The sequence below is a fragment of the Plutella xylostella genome, chromosome 18 (genome assembly GCF_932276165.1).
Source record: "Plutella xylostella chromosome 18, ilPluXylo3.1, whole genome shotgun sequence".
Taxonomy (NCBI): Eukaryota; Metazoa; Arthropoda; class Insecta; order Lepidoptera; family Plutellidae; genus Plutella; species Plutella xylostella.
Window position 1 is genome coordinate 7,442,648 of NC_063998.1, and position 26,491 is coordinate 7,469,138.

Consider the following 26,491-nt stretch of genomic DNA (forward strand, 5'->3'; position numbering starts at 1 on the left):
CGAACAGAGACACGGTTGACATGTTCAGGTCGATCCAGCAAGTCAGCACTGTCAATAAGCCATTGAAGTTTTACTTTAAATACCGAAAACGATGCTCTCAAAGCCATATTACAATCTTAAACAATAAACAACGCAACAATACCGATCTCGATGGTCGGTTATGAATATTACCTCACTTTATAACGTCAATATCAAACTTTATCCCGTATTATAAGTATAATATTTTCTATGAAATTAACCAGTTATCTTTAATCAAAAAGCTATAGTTACTAAGAAATCGAAGTTACAAAGTGACTAAACCAACCGCCATTTAAATTCACAATAATATTAACTACACTTCAATATTACAGCCGTAAATTATTCAACATAAAGTAACTAGGTACTTTCTCAGGTCGAATCACCAAATCACCGACCAAATCTCACCACAGCAATACTGCACGATTAGTTAATAAATAGGTAAGTATGTTTAACTTAAAAGATAAATGATTCAACGCCCATAGCGAGCTGAGACAATATGGTAATTACTAACGTGAGACGTAATTGTACCTACCGAATATCTGAGTTACAATAATAATCAAATTATAGCCGTAAAGTTAAGTAGTTAGCTACCGTAGCTACCGTAGTACCTACCGTACGAAAACCAACACAAATATAAGTATTGACCGAACCGAAATAAATATACCTATACTTAGTACAATAGAAACTGTATTCCGAAAGTAAAATTATTACGTAAACAATATGCAATGAAGCTAACCGAATTGATAACGCCGCCCTGAGCTAACCTCAAAAACTTACGTAACACGAAAACCTAATAATATAGCCGTATTAAAACCACGCTCTGCTACCAAAATGTTGGATAAATATATTTAATAAAATAAATATTATATAAAGGTTTTTGCTCACGTGATGGTTCAAGGTCCAAAGCTCGGCGTGGAGGGCCCTCCCGATGCTTGAGTAATCCGTTTTAATCTTGAGGTTCTCACACACAAAATCACATGTCCACTTATAATCGTATACACAAATATAATGCCTAATAGCAGCTGGTAATATTTAACCGAAAATACAAATATTGCGAATATCGAGACCGCGCCGAAATACAAGAGCAGATAACCCGACGAGAGGCTGCCAACGACTGAGTAGACTGTCAAAAATAAAAGAACCTACCCACATACAAATATAAGAACCTACCCACATACAATTATTAAAGTGTTCGTCGGTACCGAACAAATATTATAAATGCGAAAGTAACTGTGTCTGTCTGTCTGTCTGTCTGTCTGTCGGTCTGTCTGTTACTCTTTCACGCCAAAACTACTGAACGGATTTGAATGAAATTTGGTATACATACGGTTTAGACCCTGGGAAAGAACATAGGCTACTTTTTATCCCGGAATTCCCACGGGAAAACTTTTTAAGGCGAAGCGAAGCGCGCAGGAACAGCTAGTATAATGATATTTTTATACGTTTGGAAAGTATTTTTGTTACGATTTTTGTATACGTAGGCAGGTACATTGTACATACCCATACTACATCATACTAATATACCAATATATTTTGCACATGAATAATTTACAGTTATGTTACGGTCCGTACGACTTATTTTATTTACACTTTAACTGCAACGCAGTATGTTTGTGCGCCCGCTATCGGATATTGCTTCCCTATTTGTGTTTAAACTCCCTCGGGGCTGAAACCAAATTCAGTTATTGGAACGACGCAAAACAAAATATAAACCCTTTTCCACTCATTTGGACTGTGACGTATGCCCTAGAGTTTCCCTGGATCAATACTGAATACACCAGGTGTGGAAATAAAATTAGACTTTATTGTAAACCGATAAGAGTGTTCATTTTAGCGACTTCATGATGTTAAAAATAGGTAGTAAAAAGTCGCCAACAAATTTTGCCTTAATTTTGTATAGTTGTACGTTCACGGTTCAGTATGATCACCTGAGTCATGCCTTTCTGCTTACTATCCCCATTTTAAACACCATGACTGTGTACTTAGATATAAAAAAAACTACATGAATACTAAACCTTAGTAATTTTGCCTTATCCTGATTTCCTGAAGTGCTCCGTTCTTTCAGTACCTATGTAGGTCAAAAAGTTCACCTTATTAATGATTGTAACGGCTGAATGAAGGCTCTATCTTGTCTCTGGCCTGCGGAGAAGGCGATATTTCGTAGATACGACGCCGCCGCGGCGCGCCTCGCTGGCGCCGACACCCAGACTAGGTAACTAGGTTCATATACTTTAACAAAAATAACATATTACTGATACATACATACTCAAGAGTAGCCTTTCCTCTTACCCAAGTAAATATATTACTTGTTTATACACTCACGGGCAATGAAAAGATTCCACTGAGAAAAGGACCAAATGACTTCTAAACGGAAAAGGCTAGCTTAATGCCGTCTTCTGCAACATTAAAGTACATTTTACAGAGCATCAGGATATTATTAGTAACTAAAATCGGTATTTCTTTTTCCAATTTTAAATTAAATCTTTGTTAAAATACGGATCGTTTGTTGTCGCCATTTTGTGAGTGGAACTTTTTCATTGCCCGGCATTGTATTTTAGTGACATCAAATTGTACCCTTATTATTAAATGTGAAAGAAGTTTGTAAGTTCGTTAAACTTTCACGACTGCAAGGTTTATATTATTTTAAAATAATCGGACGATTTAAGTTAAAGTTACCTACATGGAAATTGATTCAGTCACTAAAGTCTGTAATAACTTCGCTTAGCTTATGACCAGGATCATCCAAATCGCTACAAAATACGTATGATAGAGCAGTAATCGTTAGTTTCATGTAGCTTTTCCTGAAATTCCTAGTCAAATAGACGACTACTTTTCTAACTACGTTCGCTATTGTTCCTTGCAGTATAAATATCCAATAAAGGTCATGTCAAGGTCAACCAAACGCAATGCACCAAAACCCATTAAAACTGTTGGCAATAGTTAGTTTACTTGCGTATTTTCAAGGCGCCACCATTACAATATAGCGTTGTTGCAAAGATAAAAGCTCTCATGTGTAATTTTTGAGTTTTCGAGAAAATCTATGAAATTGCTTCTTTGAATCGAAATGTTTACAGTGTACGATGTGTGTGTGGTACGTATTTTTACTCTATGTGTCTTATGCAAATAAAAATTTTACATGAGAGATTTAACACTGGAATGGAAACTCAAACATACGATATTTTAATTAATAAATAATTAATAAATAAAGTAAACAAAATGCGGATTGTTTTTTCCTTTGTTTTTGTATGTGAATCAAATTAAGGAGTCAGGATTTTTTTGAATAAAGACCTATACTTACCTGATGTTTTGTATTCAAATTAACATAAGAGTTTTTGCAGGCAAGAGTAGCACTTTAAATTATGTATTTATAAAAATGTGCTAAAAAAGTGCATAAGAGTTTTTTGAGTCTTTGCAACTACGACAGATGCGTGTAATTTCAGCTAAAGCAAAATTCTATTATTATACAACTTTAGAGCTTTTTCCCGAGAGTGTTTCCGGGATAAGAGGTAGTCCGTGTCACTCTCTACTAGCCACTTGCCTCTCACGGATGCCCCTCTGGGACTTGAAGGGACGATATTGATAAAACAAATGAACATAAAATAACCGCAACAAAAATGCTGAAATCATACAAATATAATAATTAAAATTCTATACAGCAGTGTTCACTCAAAGATTACTGAACTAAACAAATTTTAGATTAATGAAATCAAACATTTTTTCAGTATGACAATTTGCTACGAGTGCTATGGAATACTTATTACCCTGATTTTTTTACGGGAAAAGCTCGCTTGGGTATATACGTCTAGTCTAGTCTTTGAAAACGTTGTATTGACTTTGAATCTAATTGAAGATTAAACTTAGTCAATATAATTTATTTTCAGACTGATTAAACGAGGAGATCAATCGCGAGTTTCAGTTTTCTCTTAATTAATATTCAAATGTCGTTTTCAACTTTATCCTTCAATTCATTAAATCACAGAGTTGGGTAAATTACCTTTAAAAAGGTTGAATAAGGCGTCTAGCAACTCGATGGTTGATGAACTCCAAAAACTATAATAGTTTGCAATGAAAGTATCGCATTTTTCATGGCAATAGGCCCGCCCCCTATTACATTGGGACTAACATACACTCTGGCGAAAAGTGGGTGCAGCAATGCACCTCTGCCTACCCCGCAAGGGAGTACATTAGTACAAGGCGTGAGTGCGTGTTTTTTTTTTTTTTTTTTTTATCGCATTTTTCGTCTGGTGCACTTAAAAGGACCAACTTATTCTATTAGCTTTAATTAGAATTTTCATACTATCTAACTACTTACTTTATTTTTCATTACTTTACAGTTCTTGCAATTTATTTGGAGCCAGGACAGGACAAAGGTGAAATACCTCTGAAACATTCTCGAGATTTTCCCGTCGATCGTTCCCCTCCGTGCACACAGATGCAGGAGAGTGCCCCTCGCTGGTCCTGTGTGGAAACAAATGAAGGCTATGCGTCGTCTCCATGGCGACGGGACGCTGCAGCCCGCCCCGCCGCCGCGCCGCAGTGGGCGCCCGCCTGCCGCCCGGGACACGCGCGTTCCAAATACGAACTCAACCTCCAACCTATTTGCGATAACGAAAATTAAAAAGTTAATCTGCAATTTTAATTCGCGTGTGCGTTCTTAGTGGCCAGCTGTATTGTGTTCTGTATGAGTCCAATTTAAATAAAAAGAATATAAAATTCGAATCGTGGTTTAAAATTCGAAGGACGCGTATCTTAGTGAAGGCCTGTCCGGATGCAGTTAGTGTTTGTTTATCCGGTGATGGAGAATGGTGATGTGTGTGTGTGAAAAATGAAGCGCTTTTTCTATGGATTTTGGATCTTTCTAACGGAGACATGACGACGCAGGACCGAGCCAATATTTTTACTGATGATGATGAGGATTTGGTGAGTTTACCTTGATGATGTACTTATTTAAGTAAGTAGAAGTTGGAGATGGGGTCTGGACAAGAGAATATCAACCGTTACGTAACATTATCCTTAACTTTTTGGAATGTTGCCACGAGGGCACAGCCTCCAGCTCTTACATAAACTCTCTGCAGTACGATTACAAAATGAGGTGAATGCATGAATAGAAATATTTTCACAATAAAATTCATTTCGTTTTCCACGAAATGTTATTTATCTTTTACGCAAATTTCAAGTGTAGGTACTTAGGTATAGTATAGATAGTTACTAGACTAGCAAATACAGTTAATTTACATATTCCACAAGTATATTCATGAACACTGCAACACCAATATCGTACATACGAGTAGGTAGGTACCTATCTAGAGAAATTCATTAAGTAATATTTATAATACTCGCTATATGTATGTAATATATACATATACTCGCTATATGTATGTAATATATATACTTACTAGTGATGTAACGAATATGTGTTTTTGGACATTCGCGAATGCGAATGCGAATGCGAATATCTGATATCGATATTCGCGAATGCGAATGCGAATGCGAATATTCAGTTTGTGTTCAAATTTGGCGACATTTGTATGGTTTGGTGGCAGTCTCGTACTGAACGAGTTACGTTCCGTTCTAGGCGTATTCCGAATAAGACTAGGCAATACTAGTCGCAGTTTGTTTTAAAATTAGCTACACTTTATTAAGCTCCCTAACTGTTACGACACATTGCGACTGTGTGCGGTTTCTGAGGGTGACTTAAACGAAACATTTAAACGTACTTAAAATCTATGGATGTCTTGCTCTGACACTATATACTTACGTTCAAAATACACTTTTTGTTTGGTTAAAGAGTTTATTTATATTTAGGTCCTATGAAGCTATTTGAAGTCGGCTTATGCTGAATTTCGGGTAATTATGGATTAAATAGGCGATTTCTACCAAACGCAGCCATACTTTGAACGGTGGAACCATTCACCTTGATGGCAACTTAAAAACTTCGCTTGGGTTGACTCAGGGCGCTAGGACCGAGCGTGCGTGTTAAAACATAAAATTAGTAAAAAAGTGCATATTTCGGCATTTTCGAATTTTCGGTATTACCCGCCCGCACATCGGTAATTAAGAAATCAGTTAAATTATTTAAATTATTGTTTTTTCATAAAAAAAGATTGTCGTTTTTGTTCACTAAGTTGGGAGTTTAAAAACCCTAGCACATATTTTTTTTTGTATTTTCCGTAATTAGCGGACTAAATGTTGGAACATTTTATTATGGAATTCTGTGGATCGGGTAATTTAGAATTATAAATATCACATAAATGTGTCAAAGTACTTCTGGACAAATCTAGGTAATATTACGAAATGTTATGTTCTTGCGAGGTTAAAGTTGATCAAAAAATAATTAAAAGCTTAAATTAATTTAAACAAATTTTTCGATGTAATCGGAATTACGCGCATATATTCGGAATTGCCAAGGGAATTTACAGAATCCTATGAAACAGAGTTTTAGGTTATACATTCAAGTATACAAAGCGACCTTACATGGATAACAATAACCCAACCAGTTCTGATAATATGTCAAAATACGAACATGTAGCGAACTCGACTAAAAACCTTTCGGAATAACCCACCTTCACTATATCTAATGTTCGAAACATTTAAAAAAATATTTCCCAAAGTAAATAAATAATACCAAGTGATAAAGTAAGTCCGGTAAAGTGATTAAGAGGGTAACTTGTAATAAAATGGTTATAGATGAATGGATTTTGATTTTATTAACCTAGGTACCATTATTATCAAATAGTTTTTTTCTAATAAGTACTGATATTCGCAAAACATTCGCATAAAATTTTGCGAATGCGAATGCGAATGCGAATATCCAAAAATATGCGAATATTCGCGAATGCGAATGCGAATGCGAATATTCGTTACATCACTAATACTTACATATAGGTATATGACTTTATTTTTATTGAGAAACTCGTGAATGAACAAATATTTTCTTTCCTGTTTTCATCTAAATTTTAGAGCATCTCTATATGCAAGATCAAGGAACATAAATAAGTACCTACTTGTGTAGAGCAAGATTTACCTGGCAGCTAGGCTATCCTTTTGCCATGTTTATTGATATAAGCTGATTTATAAACCTACTTCCACACCTTTGTCCATGATGTAAGATTCACTCACGAGCAATGAAAAAGTTCCAGTGATAAACAGTGGCGGCTGCACCTCAAGTGCGCCCGTGCGACGCACTACCATTTAAAAACCTTCTAAATATGTACCTTCTTTCTTCCTATACCATACTAGGTACGTCTGCAAAAAAACTTAAAAAAAAATACCAATATAACAACCTTAATACCTACCCTAAACATAAATTACATATATCTGATTATCGTTACAAGTAAAATTAAATCGAGCTGGCCTATTTTGATTTCTACTGCAAAAGAATTAGATCTTATTTTTGCTTGAACAAAAACGGCCTCGTGCGCTCGGATTGTCGCACGGGGCGAGCTCCTACATGTAGTATGAAACAGGATGGAAATCGCCCGGCGCGTGAGACGGAAGATGCTCAGTACAAACTGTATGCAGTTCTAGGATAAATTCGTGCGCCGCACGCGGCCGGAAATTGCCGAAACAATACGAATGACGCCACGGGAGGCGCGGGCGGCGGCCTTGACCGGTGGCGTGACCTACGAACGATGCACTTGTCATTGTCATGTCATTCTCACAGTTTCACCTTTCGCGCGCGAATACGTAATTAATCTGTTACTCTAATTACTTATTAACTAAGAAAGTAGTACAGATTTCGTGAGTGTGTATGTGTGTGTGTGAGTGAAAATTAGTGCAAAATACAATATTGACTTCATAAAAAGCAATACTTAGGACATTTCAAAATAGACTGGACATTAAATCTGCTGGGCCGCCTCGGCCTTTTCTCATCTTAAAACAGGAGTGCAAAACGAATTTTCAAAAGTGAAATGTACAATAAAATGAAATGGTTAGGTGGATGTGAGAGACTATGATGAGATGCTTTATTTTGCTTTCCGTGTGTTGTTTTCGTTTTGGCGTAGAAGCAATTTCGCGTTAAAAAAGGAATAAGGTATAATATACTTATATATTTTTTTACTTCTAATTGTAATAATCTATTTTTCTTCCAAAATTTACTAAACCCATAAAGTGCACCACCGGGTATCTGAGGCACCAGCCGCCACTGGTGATAAACCAAATTACCTACTGAAAAAGCCTGCAAAATTGAAGCATCAGAATATTATCAACTACTTAACATCATTTAACTATTAGATGGGTTTGGGTTATTTGGTGTCGAAACTTTGAAACTGGAACTTTTTCAGTCCTTGTGAGTGTACCTATGTACTAGGGTTTCGTTTTTCCCGACCTTTTTCTGTTCCCGGGAAACGGGAAATTTATTCTAGATTTCCCGGGAATTCCCGGGAAATGGGAATTTATTTCAAATGCTTGCTTTTGCTATTTTCGGGTATTAAAAGTCTATAAAAACACTTACAATTAAATCAAATACCTATACTTTTATCACTCATATAGGTAGAAAAAAGCAACAGTGAGATAAATTAACAACCAAAATTATAAATTATAATGATTTGTTTTACATGCCAAATCATTTGTTTTTCTTTATTATAAATTAAACAATAACACACGTATTATAATTAACAGTTTGAAAATAATATTATTATGACATATGATTAAAATAGAAAATTAATTACACTTGAGGTAATGATTTAGAAAAAATAATTCATTCAACGATTTATCGCTCAACCTACTTCTTATTTTGGTTTTTTCTATGCGTTAGTAATTTATAAAAAATAAACGCGGACACAAAACATAAAAAAAATACAAAACATAATGGGGACATAAAAAAATAACAGGCGTCACACTAGCGTTAGCTTTTACATACGCTTTGGTCACATATGTAAAAGCCGATCAATTGTTTGGTTTTAGGTAGGCGGTAGGTCCAACAGATAAATAAAGATGAAACAATTGAATCAGGAAGAGGTGAAACAAGGTCATTTATCTTTGCAATGCAGCTGCGCGAAAACAATAACACGTATGATTTTCCAATAATTTACAACAAAACCGAGTTTCTGATCGTAGACGATAAGCCTGCCGATTATTTTTTTTGGTTTAAGGTAGGAGAAGCAGATAAAAAATGATGAAAATATAGCATAGAATCGATTAAAAATCAAACCCGGGAATTGCCGGGAATGCAATTTTTTTCCCGGTTTCGGGAAGGACAAATTTCCCGGGAATTCCCGGGAACGAGAATTCCCGGGATCACGGGAACGAAACCCTACTATGTACATTGACCTACCTATGTATTGGTGACTTTTAGCATGGCGCGATACATTGCGGCATTGTACCGAGCCATTGTCCGAGTAATGGAGCATCTGCCGACCGGATTGTACAATGTACACCATTTATATCCGTCCATCTCGGGGAAAATCCGTACCTATATGGGGGAAACTATATTGAGCCTTTGTAACTACAAATTGAAGCCAGGTCTGTGGCAGCACTGACAGAGATCCTTGTTAGGTTGGTCAGTGTTTGACTGAACGCTGATCTTTGTTGACTATATACCTATTATTATAAATCATAGAACAATGCGGACTCGGGTGTACTCATACTCAATCATTATGAATAGTATACTTGCTAGATTTCGGTCATCTACAGAGAAGAAAAAAAACACTCTTCCCGATAGCAGGACGACTTCTGATATTTCTTATCACACACACACGGTTTAACATCTACGGTTTATGTTAAAAATATGAAGAGTTCATTAAAATGCTTATTTCCTAGTGTTAGAAGTCGGAATCTCATTCTATTCATATAATATATACATATATATAATACTAGCTGTTCCCGCGAGCTTCGCTTTGCCTTAAAAAGTTTTCCCGTGGGAATTCCGGGATAAAAAGTAGCCTATGTTCTTTCTTAGGGTCTAGACCATATGTATACCAAATTTCATTCAAATCTGTTCAGTAGTTTTGGCGTGAAAGAGTAACAGACAAACAGACAGATAGACAGACACAGTTACTTTCGCATTTATAATATTAGTTAGGATATGTAATAATAATATACCTAATATATGTACCGCCCACAAGAACCATATTCAGTAACAGCCGAAAAATACAAAAAAAAAACAATAGCGTTTGTTGCACCGTTTGGCAAAATTAATCTACCACCCTTCCTAAATGAATTTTCGTGTACCCGACACAAATTTTAATTTCCTCGTGATATAATTTACCCTTTCATAAACACAATGTGGATTAACATTGTTTATTAGTATTTATTCCCGCGATCCCCTGCAGCTTTTTCTAATTATCAGGTATTTTTCAGTTTCTAATTAGGCATTTTTTTGCGTGCTATTTCAAGTTTCTGTTGAAAAAAATTATATTCCATTTACCGTTACTTAAACAGTTACCAGTTTTTTATGGTGTGCAAATAAAGTTTATTGTATTGTATCCATCTCAGAATCTGTACTCAGAAAAACAAAATCCTTCATCATCGTATTTTTCTTTCAAACAAAGCCAGAACAAAGTCTCCAGCAAGACGTCAGACCTTTCATTCCCAGGTACCTGTACTTCGCAGGCTATGGAGATGCCACCGCATGTCTCACATAAAACCTGGAGGGTTTCTCTATACTAAGTAAAACGAAAGAACGAAAGTGTTGAATGCAACGAGATAGAGTCGTGGCTTGCGCAGCAGCGCTCCGATATACTTCGTTTCTTGTCATATAGAGTGACCCCCTGTGTCGGCGTAAATACGCCCGAACGAATGTGCACCCGAGAATTATGTAAGAAATGGCAAGATTGTGGTTACTTTTGAAATTGAACAACATTTCTAAATATGCATAATAGATAGATAGAATATTCTTTGTTTGCACACACATAAAATAAACTTACATAACTTAAATACTAACAAATATGTACAAAAATGGCGGTCTTAAAGCGATTTTTTCAAGACAACCTTAGGGTGGAAAGAATAGTTAAAGTAAAAAAATTGTTATAGTGTCATAGCCTAGAATTACCTGTTCCTTAACTGGATAATTAAAATTGGGAAAGTTATTATATGTATTACCCCCAGCGCAACAAGTCTACTTGATAATAACGATACCATCTGGTAGTCACATCCACCGGAAAAATACGACAAAAATTTCCTTTTACTTACGTGGAAATCTCTGGTCTCAAATGGTTTGCACAGTAACCCTGAAACAAGAAGACGAGAGCGGCGCGCTGCTCACATTGTGCAGCCACTCCGCGCCTGCAATCTTACAGTTTTCTTTCGCCATTCCTACTTCTGCCCGTGTACCTTTTTGTAATATAATATTCTGTCCTGAATAACACTGAACGGCCTGTAGATTTGAATCTACGGTTTCGTTTTCGGACTTCAAAGACCTTGGTAAACAAAGAACCAAAAAATTATTTCCTTACAAAAATTCAAGTTTTACTAAGGTTTTCTATTTTCGTTTTGATTGTTGATAATTGTTTACCCATGAATCAAGCGATATTTTATTTAAATATTTACTTATACCAGTCGAAGAAATAAAACAAAAAACGACTGGAAACTTTAAAAGCCGCATTTAGTTTCCGTAAGGAATGTACAAAGAGAACTCAGACGTGTATCGTCAAACGAAATCTACGGGGGAGGAACGTGCTTCCTGGAATCCTATTAATTGTAGCGAGCAGCTTCAAAGCGATGGCAAGATAGATCTGCTTGCGGTAAAACAACCGCAATATCTCTTTAAAAGTGAGTTTTTTTTAATATTACGTAAGTTCAGTTAATATTTGCTTTATTTCTTGAAAACAATCCGTGATTTTCAGGCACCTACTAATAAATTGCTTACCATTTAAAAATACCGAATACCCTTTAATTCACGGGGAAATGGGGTAAACAAACTCAAGAGCAAGAGCCATGTTTTCATCGTCAGAATTTTTAGAAGAGGCCATTTGTAGTGGTTGCAGAAGTGCCATAAATAGACTGACAGGAAAAGGTTTCGCGATCTGTGTTGGTGTTTTATTGTCTGCATATGAGTATGGACTCATACGATGCAATCAGACAATAATGCTGCGTATTATCTCTCAAACAATTTCAGTGCCGTATTTCAGGATCCAAAAGCTCGTAGCTTGCTTTTTTCAATACCTGAGCAGCGCGGACAATGGAACCAATCCACGCTCAACCCCGCTGATGCACGCTACTTCACTAAATCCTAGCTTTTATGTCGAGTGAGATAGAGACCATTATAGTCTGCAAATGAATAGCTTCGCGAACAACGTGTTCGGTGAAATTGAACAACATGGCAATATGTGTTCCGTTTTAACTATTTTGTGCTTTAAGCCTTTGTGCGAAGGCTGGAAGTTGTAAATCAGAGCAAGTTTCCCTTTGGCATATTGGCTGAATGGTTGTGTTTTTGACACACTCACTTTCTGCTCCTTCGTCTAATATTCATCGCTTTGTTCCGTACGTGACGGTAACCAAAGGATCGAATTAGAAATGAAATGAGTTGTTTCAATGATTGTGTTACAAGTTACAAAGGTATTGTGTTTTGTTTGTACGATGTTGTTTTGTTTACACAGTCCTCAATAAGTAGTGTTTGCTGTCGAGTAATTATTCTGTTTCTCAAATAAAATGGGATAGGTAATCGTAACAGAATATTAATTAAAATCTCGTTTTGTCTTCAAATTAAACAACTTAACTATAATATTATATTTAAAAGCTCTTTTTGATAAATTGGGATTTTTATTAATTGCAACAATTTATTAGTTGTTAAGATGCATTAATTACTGGTACGCATACAACGGCTACGTTTTGCCTTAGATTTCCCATGTGAAAAACTTTTATAATGGCTATGAATATTGACAGGATGACATCCTACCTTGTGCTGATACCTGAGGCTGCTACATTCTTTTGTACATTTCCAGTATAGTGCCACAAACTTATCTGTTCCGGTGAGAGCTCACGTAAATGTCTAATATTTCTTCATTCTACAAGATTTTTAGATTGCTCATAGTAGTAATTCGCCCTTGCGGTATTATCAAACCCATTTAATCCTTAACAATACATAATTCATTACTTAATAATAAGATATTAATCAATTTAGTTAGCTCTCACCGGAACAGATAAGTTTGTCGCACTGTAACACAGACGAGTCACAGACAAGCTAGAGTGAATGAGTGACACTGGCCCAGTGGCCTTGCGCCCTCTCTGTAGCCTCTATGAAATATTCACGCCTCACGAGCTACGTTACTCTGTACTAACTCGAAACGGTTTAACTTTAATTTAAACATGTGTACAGGACCGACATACATACCTACTCGGAAATATTCATGTCTTCTATGCGTAGGTTACCTAGCTGTTTTTAAGTTAGATTAGGGAAAATGTACAATTGGCGCCCTATAACTATGAAGCGGCTTAGAACATAACCGATATATATGTTACTGTAAAAGCCCGAACAACGGTAAATCCTAAGATTTACGCGTAAAACCTAAGATTTACCAACTCTTAATGGTAAAAGCCCGAAAGATTTTGCGATTCGCACTTTTACCACTATTCACTTGGTAAATCTTAGGATTTACATTAAGGCACGGTAAATGTTGAAAAAGCCAGGTTATAGCTTATAACCTCCGTAGTCGAGCGGGCTTCAGTGATCGTAACTGATCACTGAGGTTTAGCAACAACCAGCATGGTCAGCCATTGGATGGGTGACCGATTTCAAGTGGTTCTTTTCCGGATGCTTTCGTGCTTCGAACGGCACGTTAAGCCGTGGGTCCCGGTTGCTGCTTCGGCAGCACTCGTTAAGCCTAGTCAGAGGCCTTCGGGCGGCTTGAAAACGTCTGACAGTCGGGTTGCCCACTTACCCGACAACTCGCTCAGCACAAGCTTGCTTGTGTTGGGGTCCACCAACCCGCACTAGGCCAGCGTGGTGGACTAGATCGAAACCCTTCCTTCATTGGAAGGAGACCCGTGCCCCAGCAGTGGAGACGTAATGAGTCGTGATGATGATGATAACTTATAACTAACCGAACTTAAGAAATATTTATTAATGCAATCTACTTTAGTGGACGTCAACAATAAAAATACGTGAAAATTATTTTACTTCCGGTTTCCGTGTTTAAATTATCGTTCAGTGAATGAGTGAAAATAAAGTTAATTTTAACTATTTAGGAAATAATTTAGAGGTGGATAATAATTACAAAATGAAAAAATATATGATTATTACACATTGTTAAAATAATTATGTTGATTTAAAGGTTTTAAAATGACTGTTCATAAAAAATAATATAAATTCTGAAAGAAAATAATTTAAGTTTTTGATTGAAATAAATGAATAGGTAATAATTAATCTTTGTTTTATTCCCAAAACCAACTTTTACTAGGTGTCAGTGGTAAAACCTAGCATTTACCAAAATCTAATGGTAAAAGCCCGAAAAAAATGACCCATTTTCACAAATCCTTACATTTACCAACTCATGTTGGTAAATCCTAAGATTTACTGGTAAATCCTAGGATTTACCGTTGTTCGGGCTTTTACAGTAACATATACACTCACGGGCAATGAAATAGTTCCAGTACGAAAATTAACAAATTAGTACTACACGGAAAAAACTAACTTAACGACGTCTTATGCAATATTGAAGTACATTTAACAGCGCATCAGGATTTTACCTACTAAAAACGTAGATATTTTGTTCAAATTTTAAATTAAAATGTTTGAAAAAAAATGGTTTGTTTGATGTCGGAATTTTGTGAGTGGAACGTTTTCATTGCCCGTGAGTGTATTATGTATAAATATATACTGATAATTATATACTATGTAGTTCTCTTCTAAGAAACTTTTAAAGTTAATGTAGTCTTCTAAGGTTTTAAGACGAAAAGTTGTAATTCAGACACTCAAGCCCCTGAAAATATTCATGACGTTTTCAAGTTAGGGTAATGGATACCTTACCTACGAAACTTTTTACTTAGTGGGCGCCTGTTGACCCACTCTACACTGGAAAAATAAGTTAATTTCGTAGTATTAGTAACTTTGCGTTAATCACAAGTTTAAAAAAAAAATAACCTTTAAAAAACTTAAATACGTTTAAAATATGAGAAGGCCGAATAGCCCAAAGTATTGATCAATCCAATAAGAAAATTACTATTGTGTCTGTCTGTCATTTTTGATAATGGTTTTCTACGTATGCTTTAAGTATATTATTATATTAATTGGTATAAAGTATGTATGTAGGTGGCTTTACTTCCAACAAAAGTAGACCGCAACGTAATCTTAAATAAGAAATATGAAAAATTGGGATTGTTTGATGTGACCTATACGAGTAGTTATTAAAAACTAATTGTGTCTTAATAATTCGTAATGATTAAAAAAATTCAAACTGTAAGTACCAAACAAGACAAGAGTATTATTTATTTAAATACATTGCTGGTATAAATGATAAGTGACCTATGAACTGTTAGCTTGAATTATCCACTTTTGGACAAAGAAAAAGTTATAAAACACCTGGTTCAGTAATTCTACGAACACCTTAAGAAATATCTTCATAAAATTTCAACTAACTTTGCGAAGTTCTTTTGGAGCTTATTTATTATGAAAATGTCTGTAATTATGTAGTCCGGAAGCATTCTTCTTAGTAATATTCATTTACTAAGAAGAATGCTTTTTTTTATTTATAGGCTCGACATTGAAAAAAACACTATTTATTTTATAATGCGACTTGTGTGTAGTTATAATTTAGTCCTACAGCAATTTTATTTTATATAAGTAAGACTCTAGATTTGGTAACACTAGCTAGATAATAGAGAAGATGATTTAATAAATACTCTACTGGCCACCGTGGTTTACATACCACTTCATTAACATGAATTTTGGAACGAGCTGAATCAAATTTATAGCTTAAACAACTGTGCCATTAAAGTGGTTTCATGCTAGTACTAGAGCGTATATTATTTAAAATTTTATAATTTTATTTCCACGTTCAGTTTAGCTTTTCAGTCAATAGTATAGTAATATCACAATATATCATTTCCGAGTAATTTTTGTATGACGTTGCCGCGTTGATTGTTCGTCAAACTTTTCCCGATAATTTTTAATTGAACACCTCTAACTACGGATCAAAAAACCGGCCCTAAGGTGAAGACCTGCGTCGGTATAAACTATTGGCAGTCGATCAGCTTGCTTATCTTGCGGCCTACCTGGCTTTATTACAGGCGCTGTTATCAGGCTAGCCAGATTACGTGAACCCTCGTATGACCTGTTACGTATTACACCGTAAACCAACCCTCGTATGTGAGAAAAGCCACTGGCTTACAGCGGTGAGACGTCTAATTCAACACCCTTTGAGGCCTACTGAATCTTGTTTGATACAATGTAGGTAATATTCATAGGACTTACAAAGGGTTTGTTACGTTCATTAAGAGCTTTATTAATCGGTGTACATTGTACAACATAGGCAAGTGGTTTGTATCTTTGTGTTAGACAGATAGAAAAATTTCGTGTATCACGTAATTAAGCCAGCATCAGTTGATGACTTCCAAGGTTTGCCATTCGTACCTATGTTTGTAATGAATACCCATATCGTATGTTTTCGTGCACCCCTACTACTTATCCTAACTAATCCTAACTATCCATATATTAATATTATAAATGCGAAAGTAACTGTGTCTGTCTGTCTGTTACTGTTTCACGACCAAACTACTGAACGGATTTGAATTAAATTTGGTATACAGTTGGTTTAGACCCTGAAAAAGAACATAGGCTACTTTTTATCCCGGAATTCCCGCGGGAAAACTTTTTAAGGCGAAGCGAAGCTCGCGGTAACAGCTAGTACTATATATTTTGTGAAAACTTAATGCTAGGTATGTAGGTATAGGTGGAAAATTATGACACACACAGCTGCTTTCAGTAGGTATGGGTGCTTTCTATAAGGTTTTTAAACGGTTATACTGATAATAACCATTCGATTATTGAATCGCGTGCCAAGTACAATCGATAGAAACATCTGGGTAGGTACAGTGGGGGCTCTATAAACGTAACACTGTTGACTTTGTATCGTGGGTCTAAGAATTGATTTTAAAAGCAACAGTTGCGTTTATGGTGCAAAATGCTCAGGAAAATACTGATACTGAGTCATGAACCCATCACCTGGGATATGTACATGTCCATCACACATATTTTACTAAAGAGATGTACTTTTGTTAGAAAAAAAAAACATAACGTCACTAAAAGATGTATTTTTCCAGATATTTGTTTTTTTCATGTAATTTCACTACCGTAATAGTATAAGAAACCTTCTCACAGACAAAAACTTGTTACAAGAGTAAGCCTCGGAAGCAAATAAATCAAATTGGAATTTACGTAATAAAAGGGTATATTGATATAAAAAGCAAGAAGAAACAGCAACAAAATCCAGACGTAAAACCCGCAGCTTAGTATAATCTCAGAAGCACTCTTCCCCGTGTGGAAACAAATATCAAAATGGATTTTGCTCCGTCAGCTACAAATGTACTGTGGAGGACAGATCTCAGATTTTGTTCTGTTCTTATTTTTTACACGATAGGAGTTATATCCAAAGTGTGTGTATATATGTATGTTTTTATATTCAAACTACAAGTACGTAAGGCACATTATATTTCACCTCACGTCGTGGCCGTTTATTCTCCACTGCACCAGTGACGTCACTAGAAGTCTTTGTGTCTAGGTAGGGCCCGCTGAGTATCTTTATCCTGTTCTGTATATGTTATGTATATGTTGTATGCAATTTTTTAAATTATAAGTATGACTATGAGTTCGGCTTATTTACTTAAGAGTTTAAGACTGCTGGACATAGGCTATCCTCGGCCTACCTCATCCAGCCACTACCAACGACCTATCGAATGTTGTAGATTGAGCAGACCAGAAGACGTTTCAAGATAAGGTTTCCTGTTCTTCTACTCAATGAATTAATCATATTCTGTCTATCTAAAGGTGGCATAGATTATCAGCTCTTTGGCAGATTGTCCAGGCCACCCAATATACATATTTCTATCCCTCTCCAACAAGCTATTTTAAAACATTTAGCTCAAAGTTCTGAAGGCTGTAGTGAAAAGGAAATCGCCCGCCATAGACTGGGCTTATCGACTGGCAACCCTGGCTGCTTCCGGCCTTCATAAAATAGGCTTTCGCTGATCGTTATCGTGAACGCTCACCTGCCACACAATCGATTCAATATTGCCAGCCAACTTTGATTTGATTGTTTTGTGCAGGTAACAGCATAAATTTAGTTTCCCGCCAGTTGATGGTTTGTGTTGCCAGACTGTTAATACTGTTGTAAGCTGGCTTATCATGGATTTCATCAAGGAACATCTGACAGACTTTAACCGCACCATATATATATATATATATATATATATATATATATATATATATATATATATATATATATATATAGTTATCATTTGAAAACCCGATTGCCAAATCAGAATCGCTCCAAATATTTTTACCTAACAATAACAACGAAAGTACTTAGCCTCAATATATCCGTAGCGGTATAGCGGAGCAGTATTCTAAGCAATAAAACAAACCCAATAGGTGAAGTTCCGGCGCAGCGCGTGACCCGTGTGTCAAGGTGTCTTGGCGCCCGACGTGTGGCTACAGAGGGGTCACTCTATATGACGAAAAACTAAGTTTAGATGCGTTGCTTTTCGAGCCACGAGTCTCATTGTATTAACCGTGCCGATTGCTCCACAGCCCTCGTTCGTTCGTTTGTTTGTCCGTATAGAGTAACCCTCCAGGACCGAGCTACTTGCGCTATTATGCTATCATTATTGAACTTTATACAGGGTGCAATTTTATCAATTACTTCCCGTCGGTAGGTTGGTAGGTCGGTAGGAATACATTCGACATGCTGAGCTAGTTTCAGTATGGGATAAGCTGTGAAATCTTACAAAAACTGGTGCTACATGAATTTTGGTTGAGAAAGTTTCAAAGTTCATGGCATGCTTGTTGTTGTAGTTGAAAATTATATTGACGTTTTTTTTAAACATAGAATTGAAGGTTCTAAATCGACATTATTGTTCAATCTGCATGCACTAGGTATCATGATACTTCTACCATCGCATATTTCTATGCAGTATTAAAAAATCCCGTAAAATTGATAAAACAATATTATGACTACCTGAATTTTTTCAACAGTAAACTTACCCCAGTTTTGTGCATCGTTTATTGTCAAGGCTTTGCATAAAATAAAGCATATACTTTACAACTGCTCTTGACAGTAAAGCTGTATGTTCAGTTCCTACTGTACTGTAGGTATACGTAAAAGCAAAAGAATGCTTATACTTTAGATTTGTGTCAAGGTTTGCTACCTTGAAGTATTCCGTGCAGGAAGGTTGCTGTTCTGTACATACATACATCGTCCAACTATACATACCTAGTGCACCTAGGGCACATATTCTGAAAAAAGGTATAAAAGTATCATTAACGAGGGCAGATTTTCTGCAGATGTTTTGTTCAATTGTTTCCTAACTTACTTTAGATAAAAGTACCTACATCTAGTATTCTGTCATTTAGTCACCAGGGACAGTCAGAACTAAATAAAATAAGCGTTAAGTATATAAAATACTGTATACCTGGTGCCTTCGAGTGAGTGTAGAATGTGATGCTAATGCAAACGTCAACATTTCACTTTCAGCAGCAGCTTTGAAATATTCAGGTTGCACGGAAGTTTACCGTTCGAGTACTACAAATTCGATTGAGATACATATTTTGGTATATTTTCTAATAAAGTTTTAAAAAAATGTGGTCCCAAACCTCACCGAATATCACCAGGGGGGAGGGGGGGGTCAAAAAATGAGAAAAACGACCTCACGTGATTAATGGACGGCCCCTTATGCTATTCACTAAATTAACATACGTACCTAATACTTCTAACTTCCTCTGTCTTCCCTTGTCTTACCATTGGCAGAGAAAGCTAGAGAAACAATTAGATTACTGTCAAAACGAACTTATTTCCATTTGCTGCAAGTCGTAAATGGAATGCGAGAGTTTTCTCTGGATCTAGAGATTCTAGAGGCCACTCTCAGTCGTTAAAATATTCAGAAGCTGAACAAGTTGCGGGAACTCCTCGGTAAAGCAAGTACCTTCACTCTGTAAAGTAGACAGTTGGCATCGAAACTTCGGGGTATGAAAACACAGGGCCGGTCATTAATGAATTGCTATCCAGCATCTAGTTACCTAGTATACATCTATAGTATAACTATAAAGTCCTGACAACGGAAGTGGATCCTAAATTTTTAACTAATTGTTAAAGACCGTATTTAATCGATGTATTATATTTATTAAAGGACAAATCCGTAAATAAGTAATTACCAAACGGTGTTTTATTTTAAAATGTATGTACCTAAATGTAAATAACTGATGATGATAGAAAGTCTTTGCAAAACCGCACTTTTTAATGTCATTACTTTATAGTTGGACTGTAGTTTTCAGAAGTGTTGTATTAGTCCCAACGCTATAGGAGGAATGCCTTTTGTCAACCTTCGAACAAATAAAAATCTGAATGGGAAAATACTTCGGTCAGTTCGGTAAAATTAAACAGATCTAGATAGATCTCTATCTATCTAAGAATACACTTTATTTGTACACCAACAAAGAATAATAAGATTAACAAATTGCAACTTAATTAGGGTACAAAAGGCTTATCACTAAGTTCTAAAATAAATCTAATTTGAACTAAATATTTTTTGTGAACTCCACGGTACTATACTTACTAGGTACATAGTATAATATGATTACTGGTGGAAAGGTATTTTAAAGATTTACCAAATGTCGTGAAAAACTTACTTACAAAAGAAGACTAATATTTAATGTTTAACAGCACAAATAAACTGCGAAGTATAGCGGCTATTAAGTCTTATATTTTCGAAATAGAAAGGTCTTTTGATGATACAATAGAAAAAGTAGGTACTTACCTGTTGTTCGTTAAAGTTGCCTTCTTCAGTAAATTATTTTAGAAAAGCTTGTTCTAAGAATAAAGAGCACTTATTAATAATGTTGTAAACAATTCTTTGGAATGAAATATCACCGTATAGATAATGCCGGTAAGAGTTTATACAAATTGTTTTATTAGTTTCATTCTATGCCACTTATGTTCTTGGAAAATAGGCGAAAAAAAACCTAATATTCCTAATAAGTAACCCATAAAAATATTCTCAAATTTGTATTTTTATTCAACAACAAAAAAAAATATATAACGAATTGAAAAAAAATACTTTCTGTTTCAAATGCATTTCATCAACGCCCTTTGCCTAAGTAAATCACGTGGTGCCCTTTCCAGTTACAGACGGGCTATTCACATGCTAGCGAAGCTGTAGTTGCTAGTTAGTTCACTAACTCACTAACTACATGCGGCGTCTTTGTTCTTCAGTTTCAATGTCACGCCACAGATGGCGTGCCGGGGCTAAACTTTCGTTGGGCAAACTAAATTGATCTTTCTAACAACTTGTAGGGCAAATCTAGTCGGTGTAAGTTCGGGTGGAGATTATCTGACTGTAATAATTAGAGTCTAAATATAGATTCTGCGTTAATATTTGGTGAGCTACTCAGTTAAACACCCTAAGTTGTATAATGATGGAATATTTGGGTAATTTTGCGAAAGGGTGGTTAAAAGCAACCTTACATTTACAATTGTTGATAACAGATTACTACTGAACCTAGATTAGAGTATGCTTTATTCGTTGTCAAAATGAGTTCATACCACTGCACCCCAGTTTTCAGGCGAACAAGAAATTGAATTTCATGACAATGTTGTGGATTGTGAATATTATTATAAAAGTTTTCGTTTCCAGAATCTTAGATCTCTACTATTGTAACTATTTTACTGGTTACATGAATATTTCTACATATTTATAAATATCTGTAGAGTAAAAAAATCGGTAAACTCTTTTTCATACGACCACTCAATCTGTACAAATGATTGGGTGCTCACGACTACCGCCCTGCACATCTATTATCCCGAAACTTACTAAAACCCCGTATCCGATAAAATAGCTGCGTCACGCATTTTGTTCATTTTCCCCAAGCAAAGTGCGTCCTACCTACCCGCAGTCACGAACACGATAGAGGCAAAATTCGCTTGTCACGGTAATAAGCTAGCGGACCACACCTTGTCGACCCCAGGTTCTTGGAATCAATTTTACTAATGAACGTTATGGATAAACGATCGTTTGCATTAATTATGTTGCGGAATTGTTAGTAAATTTTTCTATGTTTATGCGAATATGAAAATATGAAGTAAAGTATAGTTAGTTCCACATTTAGGGTGGCTTGCGCCAAATATTTAAACGCTATTAAATCATTTTCTGTCCGGCTTTGGCAGTTTATACTGTGTCGGAGCAAGAGAGCAATAGATTTTTGATTAACTTTTTGTTGCAAATTTCATATTATGTCGATTTTTCATTAAAAACGCTTCATTTTATTTGGCTGAGCTACGACCCACGACCTAAAGTCAAGTGTCTCGAGCAGGTTACTGCGAGCACCTCTCAGCTATCTTAACAAAGAAGTCGCCGAGGACCATTCCAATTTCAATATAATGAATTTATGTGGATGCTTTTTTCTGTCATTAATTGTATGGTTTATTTTATACCGAAGGTACTTATTAAATCTACGCCACGATTATTTTATATATAGGTACTTATGTTATTCTGTTTTGCAAGCCGGATTTTGGAAAACATTCCAATAAAGACCAATTTAGCTAAACTTTTTTTTCCAACTAACGTTAAACACTAATATTTGTATTTATATTCTGCCTAGTTGTAGTAAATTGTAAACTTCTACTTATCTCTAGTGTCAAATGGAAGGAAGCCTATGATACAGGTTTAACCTAGTTTAGGTTTTCAGTGATCAATTATTATACCTAGTACTTACAAAACCAATGTATATTTGTACCCTAGTTGTAATATTTCTTTCTTTTGCCAAATAAACGATTTGAATTTGAATTTGAATAGTGGTTACTCACAGCACAGGCTTAGCCTAGTGTGAGAACCCCAGCTACCATAGTTTTTAATCTGGTCCAAATAATTTAAAATATATATTATATTAGATAACCTGTGTTAATTTTTTGGTTAAATAATTGTTCATAATTGTTTCATTTTCATACACCAAGGCTGTTAGTTAATTACCCGACTGCCGAAGGAGGAGGGTAATGTTTTTTGATTGTATGTATGTATGCATGTATGCATGTATGCATGTATGTTTGTCTGTTTCTTTGTTCCTGTAGCCTAAACGGCTTGATAGATTCTGATGTATGAGGTATCGTTAGAAGCGTATTGATGGCGCGATGGTTATAGGCTTTGTGGCATTACATTAAAATGTACATAGCGCCCTCTAGAGGACATGACGTGATAATCGAAAAATAATATTTTTCCAATTATGCCGTGTGGGGTATCAAATGAAAGGGCTTGATTTGTATATTACAAAAATATGCATATTGTAAGTAACAACACCAAAATTATTGAAAAAAAAAATGTTCATGAACTAAAACTACTGACGTAAAAATTCATAAAATAAAAATAACTAAAAAGTTACAAATAAAAAAGTATAATTATAAACAAACAAAAAACCCGACTGCACGCTTAAAAGATGAAAACAAGTCCCAATGTTAATGGAAAGTATCGCAGGCGGGGACCAACTCGACCGCCACACAAGGCCGTTTTCTAAGTAACATTCAGGATCAGGTAAATGGTGAACCCTCTGCTGGTCCCCGCCTACGATACTTTCCATTAACATTGGGACTTGTTTTCATCTTTTTTAGCGTGCAGTTGGGTTTCTTGTTTGTTTATAATTATTTATTTATTAAGTAAGCATGGAAAACCAACAGCATGGAATTATAAAACTAGGTAGGTATAGTTAAGTTAGTAGTAACAAACATGCCATTTAAAGGTTTTCGCATATAGAAACATGCCAGTTACATAACAAAGAAGATCGAACGAAGATGATATAATCAGCAGTTAATTGGTTTTCTGATTGCTTGCTTTTAATGAACGTTCGTATCGCTGAAATATCGCTTACACAAGACCGTGTTGCTTCGCTTATTTTGTTTATAAATACGCCGTGCGTAATTTTCCACTCACATTTCCATAATACGAGGGCGGGTCAATAAGTCCGTGACTTTTTGAACAAAATACTGGTTTTTGGATATTTTTTTTATTTATTTTTCAACGTAGTCTCCTTTGAGCTCTATACACTTTGTGCAAAGTTTCTGCAATTTTTTATCCCTTCCAAAAAATGAGGTTTCTCGAGGTCATCAAAATACCCACCTTGGCCTTCTTTGGCGCCGATTCACCCCGAGAAACCCACCGTTTAGACTGATTTTTGGTCTCTGGTGTGTTGTGGTGGATCCACGTTTCATCCACGGATACAAAACGGCGCAAAAACTCGTCCGAATTTCGGTTTAACAACGCCAAACACTCCTCTGCGAAGTTGTCATTCGATTGCGTTTGTGAGCAAACGCGGCAGCCATCTTGCGGAAAGCTTTTTCATACCCAAGTGATCATTCAAAATTGAAACCAGTGAGCCACGTGATATCCCTGTGGCTTCCACTATCCCTTTCACTTTCAATCTCCGATCGGCCAACACCATGTCGTGAATTTTTTCAATCATTTCAGGTGTAGAGACCTCAACTGGGTGCCATGGACGTCCGGCATCTTCCGTACTTGTACGGCCACAACGGAATTCAGTAAACCACTTTTAACCATAGATATTGATGGTGCAGAGTCCCCATAATCTTTATCAAGCTTAGCCTTGGTTTCAGTGATGGTTTTTTTCCGTAAAAAAATCATGCTTAGTGAGCACACGAAATTCAGTTTTTTCCATTATGTTTTTAAATCACGCGGTTGTTGCTAAGAACGGGTGTAAAACACAAACCAAGTGACGTAACTTGTGCAAATTTTGACAGATGTCTACTGACAGATGCTTGTTGACAGGAGCAGTGTTGTTCTTTCAGTTAAGTGGCGGGAAATTATAAAAGTCACGGACTTATTGACCCGCCCTCGTATAGGTGAATATTTTGGATATTTGCAAACCTAAACTTTTTATAATACAATAATTTACATTTACATTTATAATACCTATACAGAAGTGGACGACCGAATGGCGTAGTGGTTAGTGACCCTGACTACTGAGCCGATGGTCCCGGGTTCGATTCCCGGCTGGGGCAGATATTTGTTTAAACACAGATATTTGTTCTCGGGTCTTGGATGTGCCCGTAAAATGGCAATAGGCCCGCCCCCTATTACATTGGGACTAACATACACTCTGGCGAAAAGTGGGTGCAGCAATGCACCTCTGCCTACCCCGCAAGGGAGTACATTAGTACAAGGCGTGAGTGCGTGTGTTTTTTTTTCTATACAAAAGTTTCTAGAATGGCACCCTCCTTCGGCTTACTATACCGTTTTTGCAACACAATGTAGTAGCCATTGTAGGATTGTAATTTTACTAATCAATCACTGTTAAATCACACCATATAGATAGTTGTTTATCATACCAAGGGCTTTGCGAAGACAGGTGAAAAGCTGCTTAGTGGTAATTTATCTCGATCTTCAAACCATTGTCCAGAAGCTCAGGATTTATAGCGGGCGAGTGGCGAGGTTCATCCCTGAAACATAAAAAAGCATCTTAAAGGCGGAAGAAACTTCCCGCGAGTGTAAAATTCGACCCTCCAATTCTGCCTCTAAATATTTTTAACACACACTTTGGAATTTACAAGTTTATCTTTTGATTGAAATTCCAAACTTGAACAATATTTTATGAGATCAAACTGCAAATAAAAGAATGCATAAATTACCTACCTACTAGGTAAGTACCTTTTTAAAAATAGGTAGTATCCAATATTACTATCAAATAATATTATCCGACATAATCTCCGGTTAAAACTTTTTTTTTTACCGGAAAGAATCTAACGCGCCACTAAAAATATCTTACGATTTTCATAACAAAATCAATTTACTTAGTATTGGTCCGCGCGAGTTGAATTTATATACCAAAGGAACAATATGAGAGGGACGGAACTAAAATAACCTGATTATTTATTCAAGCAATATCGACGTCCTGCGATTGTGCGAGACACGCCAGCCGCTCTATTCAATTTGTAACCGCCCCGGGTTGTTGCTGGCAACATTGACAAATCAATTTGAAATTAGAACTTTTGGTAAACATAAATGCTGGCTGGTTCGGAAGTAATTGTTCTGACAGTCGATTGTTGCTGAGTCGAGTGAATGTTCCTTCAGGTTATCTACTAAAGTTGTCGTGTATTGTACTTAATTTAGTTATTCCTGATGGGGTTTCGCCTTCTATAAACTATCCTGCTCCTGTTACACTGTAGCGTTAGGCTGTAAGAGCAAAGTATCAAAAACACTCGCGAGCAATGATAAAGTTCACTTCCGTTGCCACGTGCTGGAATTTTTTCATTGCCCTCAGTGTATTTGTAAATTACTCGTTACTTACACCTCATGAGTCAGCACTTAAGTAACACTTTTCATTTAT

General features: G+C 36.0%; 1 protein-coding gene across 1 annotated transcript in view; it reads left to right on the forward strand.

Annotated features, from left to right (window-relative positions):
* The first annotated feature begins 4,538 nt into the window (after positions 1-4,538).
* Positions 4,539-26,491, forward strand: part of LOC105381457 (transmembrane protein 151B) — a 54,697-nt gene continuing 32,744 nt past the window's right edge. The window contains exon 1 of the mRNA XM_038114102.2: positions 4,539-4,938. Within this exon, the coding sequence (XP_037970030.2) occupies positions 4,888-4,938 (51 nt within the window). The 5' untranslated portion in view covers positions 4,539-4,887. The remainder of the gene's footprint in view (positions 4,939-26,491) is intronic.